The sequence below is a fragment of the Tamandua tetradactyla genome, chromosome 1, assembly GCF_023851605.1.
Source record: "Tamandua tetradactyla isolate mTamTet1 chromosome 1, mTamTet1.pri, whole genome shotgun sequence".
Lineage (NCBI taxonomy): Eukaryota > Metazoa > Chordata > Mammalia > Pilosa > Myrmecophagidae > Tamandua > Tamandua tetradactyla.
In genome coordinates this window covers 75,078,046-75,086,416 of record NC_135327.1, presented here as the reverse complement: position 1 = coordinate 75,086,416, position 8,371 = coordinate 75,078,046, and the positions used below count along the sequence as shown (strand labels likewise).

The window sequence follows — 8,371 nt, the reverse complement described above, 5'->3', positions numbered from 1 at the left end:
GAACCATGAGGTGACTCGGTTCCACAGACTTTGTACAGTCTCACCCAGTTTGGAAAGGTCGAAGTCAACGGGGGTCAACTTGATATCCCCAAGCACTCGAAGGTCTGAATCCACCTGTTGGGAGAGGTTAGTAAAGGTAGGGAGGTTTTAAAGCTGGTCCCCTTTCTATACGATAGAAGGGTGACTAGCGCTCCTGTTGTCATCTTGTCGTTCGTCGCCATCATCAGCAGAGTTGGAGACCGGATCTGGTGGCTCTGGTTGGAGGCTTATCAATTTTCTGGGCAACAGTTCCTTGGCGTCCTCGGGCGACGTCACGGTTCTCACCAGTCTTTCCGGAACCCACACAGGTTGACGTCCTGGTTCCTGGGGAAAAACACAAACAGAGCCTCTGGCCCAGCTGAGCACCGGGTCAGGGCCTTGCCACAGTCCTGACAGGACATCTTTCCATCGGACCAAACCTCTATGTGATGGGTTTGGAGTGGTATGCTGGAGGGCAGGTGTCATTCCTTGTGAGTTTTCATTTAAGAAATTATATGTAAACAAGGCTACTGACAGTTGGGCTTTTGGGGATAGGCCGTGGCCTATTCCTTCCTTTTGTTTTTTAAGCAATTCTTTGAGAGATCTGTGTGCTCTCTCTATGATACCTTGCCCTTGGGGATTGTAAGGGATACCATGCTTTAACTGCACTTCCATAGTTTCACAAAATTTTTGAAAGGTTTTACTGGTATAAGCAGGTCCGTTATCTGTTTTCAATATTTTTGGCTTGCCCCATGCCACCCAGGCGGCAAGGCAGTGAGCAATAACTTGATGGACCTTTTCTCCTGTTTCAGCGGAGGCAAACATAACTTGAGAGCATGTGTCTATTGACACATGTAGATATTTGGCCTTACCATACTCTGAATGGTGAGTGACATCCATTTGCCAGATGTCTCCCGGAATGAGGCCTCTAGGGTTGACTCCGATTGAAGGAAGCACTCTTGACTCTGTGCAATTTTGGCAGGCTCTGACTATATCTCTAGCAGCTGCGCGCGGTATGTTGAATCGCTTGGCTAGAGTGCCTGCATTGATGTGAAACTTAGCGTGAAACTCTTGAGCTTGCTGATGGGGTGTCAGCGCTGGGAAAATGTGTGGCTGTCGCGTGGCCATATCTACTATGTTATTTCCCTGTGCCATAGGGCCTGGCAAGCCTGTATGAGCTCTAATGTGGGTTATGTAAAAGGGACACTGTCGGGCATGTATAGTTTCCTGAAGCTCGATAAAGAACGGTCTTACTGGGGAGGAATATTTTATCATGCCTACCGTTTCTAAGACCGCCACAGAATTCACGACATAATTGGAGTCGGATATAATATTCAGGGGGTCGTCAAACTCTTTTAGGATTGCGATGACGACTTGTAATTCAACCCATTGAGGCCTCTGTGGCTGAAAGAGTACTGTTTTTGGGGTACGCCCTTCTACCCAGTATGCTCCTGCACCAGTGCTTGAACCATCCGTATACACGGTGATTGCGCCTACCAGGGGCTTGGGCGAGGTTACTTTGGGAAAAATTACCGGGTGCCGGGTGATAAATTGTAAGAGGGGATCTTTTGGGAACTGGTTGTTAATATTTCCTTGGAAGGTACATCGAAGAATGGCCCATTGATCTATGCACCCAGTAAGCACCTCAAGTTGTTGGGCGGTCTAAGGTACCCTGAGATCTTTAGGTTGTTGGCCAAAATGCTGCACAGCCCTTTTGATTGCTTCCAATGCTAAATCTGCGAGTGCCGTAGGGTAATGCTCTAAACTTTTCTTTGGGGAGATTCCAGGATGGATCCAAAGTAATGGCCCTTGTTGCCATAACACTGCTGTGGGCTGTAGTATGGTTGGCAGCAGACAAGCTTCAAGAGGTTTTTGGGGGTCTATTCTTGTTAAAGCAGTGCTACTGAGCGCTTGTTCTACCTGACCGAGTGCTTGTCTCGCCTCCGGAGAGAGGCACCGGGATGAATTTATGTCTGGATTTCCTTTTAGTAAATCGAATAGAGGCATCAGGCTCGCGTTGGGTATTTTTAGATACGGACGAACCCAATTGATGTCTCCCACAAGTTTCTGTAGATCATTGAGGGTGCGTATGCCATCTAGTCTGAGGGTCATTTTTTGGGGGGAGACTTGACTAGGCATAATCTTTGCTCCCAGGAATGTGCTGACTTCTGCTATTTGAATCTTCTCCGGGGCTACTTCTAAGCATGCCTTTTTAAGCGTCAGGACTAGGTGTGAGAGAGCTGTTTTAAGAAGTTCCATGTCTTTATAGGCTAGTAGAATGTCGTCCATATAATGGATAATTTTTACTTGTGGGAACTGCTGTCGAGTGCTAGCCAGCGTTGTGGTAACGTACAGCTGGCACATAGTGGGGCTATTAATCATGCCTTGAGGTAAAACTGTCCACTCGAAACGTAGACAGGGCTCCTCTTGGTTAATAGAGGGCACGGTAAAGGCAAACCTTTTAGTGTCTTCGGGGTGAAGGGGAATGGAAAAGAAACAGTCTTTGAGATCTAGTATAAAAATGGGCCAGTGTTTTGGCAGGGCTGAAAGGAGGGGCAACCCCATTTGAACAGGCCCTAAGGACTCTATGCAGTTGTTGATGGCTCTCAAATCTTGTAACAATCTCCATTTGCCCGATTTCTTCTTTATAACAAACACAGGGGTGTTCCAAGGTGATGTGGAAGGGATAATGTGACCTTTTTCTAATTGCTCTGTGATGAGATGGTGTAGTGCTGAGAGTTTTTCCTTTGGTAGGGGCCACTGAGGCACCCAAACTGGAGTTTCGGTTTTCCACCGCAATCGTATAGGCGTGAGTGGGAAATTCCCCTCAGTGGCCCCTAGGAAAAACCCAGACCTCGTTTGTCGGGGTTGGACACAGTTTGTACAGGCACTGTGCGCCCTTGTAGTGAGGCTCCTAAACCCTTGCCAGGAACGTATCCCATCCCTTTCAACAGATGTTTTGAGGTTGGGGAGCAGTTACTAATTAAGGTGACGTCCATTTGGGTAAGGACGTCTCTCCCCCATAAGGATATGGGCAGGGGTAATACATATGGTTGGAAACTGCCTTGGTGTCCTTCATCATCAGCCCAATGAAGGGCAGTTGCGCTCAACATGGGTGTCGAGACTTGACCTATGCCGTTAAGGGTTTCTTCTGCCCTGCACGTTGGCCAGGCAGAGGGCCATTCTTGCTGTCTTATGATTGACCTATCAGCCCCGGTATCTAGCAGGCCCAAAAGGGGCCTGCCTTGCACTTTAATAGTCAGCATGGGTCGGTGCTCTAAAGACATATGAAGGCCTTCAAAAATCCCCTCGGTAGATTTTTGTTCCTTTTCCGTTTTCCTCCTGTTTTTGCTCGGAAGGAGCGCGTGTAAGCTGGGAAGGAGTAAAAGTTGTGCTATTTTATCACCCTCTTCAATAACCAGGGTGCCTCGCATAGATTGAACCATGATCTGGACAGTGTTTGTGGAGTTAGGGTTGATAACACCTGGCACAACTGCCAATCCTTTCAGGGTTGTGGACGCTCTTCCTAACAGGAGCCCCACAGTGCCTGGTGGCAGAGGTCCTTTAAAGGAGGTTTCTACCAACCGAACTCCTTCAGATGGGGTCAGTATGAGTGTGGAGGTGGCACAGAGGTCCAGTCCTGCTGACTCATGGGAGGCACGGACTTGGACTGGTGTTGCATCATTGTATTGCCAGCAAGGGGGTCCACCGGAAAGGCGGACCCCCTCTGCCCGTTTTTTGGCGCCTGCTCCGGGCGGCCAGAGAGGCGCTTGCCGTTTGCATCGAAGGCTGATCTACAGTCCTCCGCGCGATGGGGTCCCTTACGGCAACGGCCACAGAGCTTGGCCACCTGTTGAGTGTGGGTTAGCTGGCTCATATTAGGACAATTTCTTTTAATGTGTCCTGGTTTTCCACATTGGAAACATCCTTTCTGCCTCGCTCCTGCGTTCTTAGCTTGTTCTGCATTTACTCGCAGTGAGCTAGCCAGCATGGCAGCTAGAGTTGTACTAGTTAGTGGGCTGCCAGCGTCCCTGCATAAACGAACCCAATCGGTTAGGCTTTTACCCTTGTTCTGCACTAGGATTACCTTGCAGTCTTTGTTGCATTGTTCAAATATCATTTGTTTGACTACAGTTTCTGCTATCCCTGGGTCAGTGAAAATCCTTTCTGCTGTGTTTTGCATCCTAGCTACGAACTCGACAAATGGTTCAGTGGGGCCCTGGTGTATGTTACTGAGAGATGCTTGAGCTTCTCCCTGGCTCATTAATTTCTTCCAGGTGCCTATGAAGCAGCGGAAGATCTGCCCATAGACTTCTATAGGGAACCCTGTTTGATTTTGGGAGTGGGGCCCTTTCCCTAGGAGCATGTCCGCATTCCAGGCGCCACGTCTAACCGCGGCGTTTTTCGCGGCTTGCTCTTCAGCTAGCTCTTCAAACCAGGCCTTCCAGTCTATATACCGACCCGGTGGCAAACAAGCACGGGCTAGCTGGTATATATCTGCGGGCGTGTGGTTTAGGGTGGCAAGATTTTCAACTAAATTTAACGTAAAAGGAGCATTGGGGCCATATTGATGGACGGCTTGCCTCAATTCCCTCAGAACTTTATAATCATAGGATTCATGCTGATTACCACCTTGGGGATTGAGAATAACCGGATACATTTCTGAGTCTGGTTCTGATTTAAGCGGCTGGTATCCGCCTAGAACTCCGAAAGGTCTAAAGGTAAATGAAGGGGTCCATTTCCAGAAATGCCTTTTACCACTGCTTAATGAGATGGAGTCCTGAGGGCCTGCGTACGCAGGTGGGGGATACAGCTGTGGCTGCCCCTCCCCTACCCAGCTTCCAGGGAACTCTGGGCTGTGCAAGGGCGGGCCAGTGCAGCCTGATTCGGCCACCAGGGGGAGCCCTCGGTGAGGTTTTTTGGCGGGATCGCCGTGACCACTCGCCGAAAACCGCCGCGTACTCATTGGCGGGGCAGAGGGCTGCGTGGGTGAGGCAGGGGGCCTCTCCCAATCGATCAGCGGAGGTTCGTCCACACCCTCCTTCCGATCATCATCCGACTCAGAGTCAGAGGTGTCCGAACTATCGCTGGACTCTGGCCGTTCACGGATTGGCGGCTCCCCTTTACAGGAGCCATCCGCAGACAAAACTGATTGAGTTTCCCGAAGCGCGCCCTGTGCCTGCTGCAGGACGAGGGACGGGCCGAGGCCCGTGGCAGCCTCTGCCTCAAGACAAGCGCGAACAGCCTCCCAAACGGGGACTAGGATTGGGTCCAGACATAGGCCCGTCCGGCGCGCTCGGTCCATGTCGTGGCCAAGCTTTATCCAGGAGGGCAAACTAAGGCTCCCAGTCTGGGCGAACCAGGGGGCAAAAACTGTAACATCATCAAGGAACCTTAGGAGAGAACTTTTCTTAACTGAGAGGCCCCGCTGTTTCAAGAGGGTCATTAGCGGAGCTAACAGGGGTGAGCTTTCGGACTGCCCCATGATTGCAGTCGGCGCTGTCTCTTAACCACTCGGGGAGCTCTCCCGAGTCACCGGGGCTGCCTGAAAACCCGCGGCCCTTAGTTTCCACGTAAAGAAAAAGTACTTACCTCTCCGCGATGATCAGGCGCGGAAAGACAACCACAGACTCCGGAGGCACGTCCTCATCAGCTCGCGGATGCAAAGGGAGGGTCCCCGTACGGGCCACCACTTGTCCGTGTCTCCTCGCTCAACGTCGGGCCCCCGGCCGGCGGAGGGTACGACAAGAAAAGGGGGAGAGAGAAAGAGACGCAGACAAACCGGTCCTGGCGGTAGAAAACGAGTCCAGAATACGCAGCAGTTGTAAGCACAAATCTTTACTGGGTCTAAGCTTGCATTATCTATAACTTTCCCCGACCGGGTGAATACATCCCGCGGGGGAGCGACCTCTGTGCGGCCGTCAGGCACGGCTCCTTGTGGGTCGTCTCCTCCGCCTCGTCCGGGCAATACCTTATATACATAATTCAAGCCCAATAGGTTGTTGCCGCGTCTAAGAGGGTGATTGGTAGATCGGGTTGGTGGGCGTGTGTGTCATACGCGGAAGCAGGATGTGGGCGCCATCTTGGCTCACTCGATGGGCGGGGGGAGCTTTAGAGCAGGCTGCAGCGCGTCCACTAGGCCTGACCCGGGTGGCGGCTCTCCACAGATTGCTATTCTAAGTTTTTGTGGCACACTGAGCACTGAGCTTCTCCCCCATCCTCTTGATCAGAGCTGGGGGTAGATTCTGTTTTATAGATGAAGAGTAGGTGGGTTTCTATTCTGTTCCTTGGCCTTGTACTTACTGCAAATTCCTTCTCTGAGTTTCCAGAGGGTCAATTTTCAGCTGCTTTGTCAGTTTTCATCTTTGATGGTTATGGAGTTTAGGGGGCAATTGGGAGTAACTGTATCAGAAGCTGTTATCTAGATGTCATTTGTCCTTCAAATGTCAGGGTAATCCTTTAAGTTTGGGCAGAACTTGAGATATAACTATTAACTCTGTCAACTGAGTATTTCGGTCATACTAAGACATAAGTAGTAATTACTACATGCCAGACTGTGTATTGAATGTCTTACAAGTATTAGTTCATTTATTCCTTATAACAGTGCTATGGCTATTACTGAATGGTTTCTACAGATTAGGAATTGAAGCCAAGAGGGATTAAGGAATTGTCTCCAGTCCTTACTGCTAGCTTCTCCATCGCATCGTTCTTTCGTACCTGCTCCTGATACATTTTTCCACATGTACTAACTGCTACATGAATCTCCAGCTGCAGAGCATCCCCTTGTATGTTACTAAAAATGTTCAGACAAAAATGACCAATTGAAAGAATGACAGTGCAATTCCTTGTATTAGAAGGTTTTTCACTTTTTTCTTTCTTTCCTTTTTTGTTTTTTCACACATCACTCCTTATCAGTCTGTAGTGATGGATGCCATCTAATCATATTATTCAAACAATCAGTCTCAACCAATTTTTATGTTGTCATTCCACAGGGTAAATATGACTGTAGGGAACTCGAGAGGAAATGTTGGACTTGATTTCAGTGATGCAGAGGAGATATCCCCACTTTACTATGAGAAATAGAGTTCACTGATACAATTTCTTAGTTATGTCTTAAATATTATCATGGACTTGAATTACATTTGAGATTGTAATTTTAAAACAGACTGAAAGCAATACAATATATTTTTGTTAATACACATGCATTTGCCTGAAGCAAAATCTATCATGTAATTAATGGGGAAAATTATATATGTGGAAGGCAAACTGATTTAGCATACTGAACATCTATTTTATTATTTTTAATATATGATTTGTTCTGTGTCTATATATTTAAGTAGATTTTAAAATGTTTCTATGATTTTCTTAAAAGTATGAACTCCTTCAATAGATTTCAGTGTCTATTTAATCGATGTGACCAGAATTGAAATAATAACATCTAAAACAATGCATTATTATTATGATTTATAAATAACCCAGACTACTTGTCATACCTCAGTCTATTTCTAGCTCCCTGGAATGGCATAAAATACATTTTATTTGGTGACTGTCATTTTTGACTAGTCATGTGTTTCTTTTTTGAATGACCATCCCAGAAAGCCCTGCCTTAAGCAAAATCGTTACTAATAAGGTCCACACTTCCATGTGGTTTGTATGATAAGAACTGCCCTTAGCTTCTCCAAACATCCCCTTGCCTTTTTGTGCAACATAATTTACTAGCAAGGCCTGTATCTCCATATGGCTTGGATGATAAGAAGTTGCCCCTGGCTTTCCCACATATTCCTTGCCACTTCTGATTTTTGCACTATATAGTTTGCAACTGCTAATTCCAAGTATCCACAGCAAAGCCCCACCTCTTCCCTTGGAGTCAAAATAAGTGTAAGAGCCCAGGACCCACATGGGCTCTTCAACCCCTCTTCCATGGACCCTTGCGGGAGTCTGGATTAAATAAACCCTATATTCCTCAACCACCCAAATTTTCCCCTCTCCTCTCCCAAGGTCTTTGACCTAACAGAGCTGTCCTTTTGTGCATTCTCTGCTGGCTGCTATCTGTGTTAGTGCTTCATCACCCAAAAAATTTTCATATAACCTCCAAGAAAATACGGAGGAAATTTTCTCTGTTGTGCATGTTCTGGCCCATCTGTTTGTCATCTGAGGGGTGAACCTACACATTTCTATCATCATTCCTCTCCCCTAATATTATCTACTCTGCACAATTCCAAAAATATGACTGTTTGCTATTCACAATGTTAACAGTTTCCTTTTGATCTCCTACCATCATTTGTCCTCTTATTTCTTTCAAAAGTAACATGAGTTACAAATCTTATTTGCATTTAATTTTGTTTAAATTTAG

At 47.4% G+C, this 8,371-nt stretch overlaps 1 protein-coding gene across 1 annotated transcript; it reads right to left on the bottom strand.

Moving 5' to 3' along the window:
• Nucleotides 1–2,855: 2,855 nt before the first annotated feature.
• Nucleotides 2,856–3,464, bottom strand: LOC143680913 (endogenous retrovirus group K member 7 Pro protein-like). Its single transcript, XM_077157505.1, has one exon. The coding sequence runs from the start codon at nt 3,462–3,464 to the stop codon at nt 2,856–2,858; it is 609 nt and encodes a 202-aa protein (XP_077013620.1).
• Between the last annotated feature and the right edge of the window lie 4,907 nt (nt 3,465–8,371).

Bases quoted from the DNA above. Each gene is read 5' to 3' on its own strand.
- LOC143680913 (XM_077157505.1), bottom strand. From the start codon at position 3,464: ATGGTTCAATCTATGCGAGGCACCCTGGTTATTGAAGAGGGTGATAAA.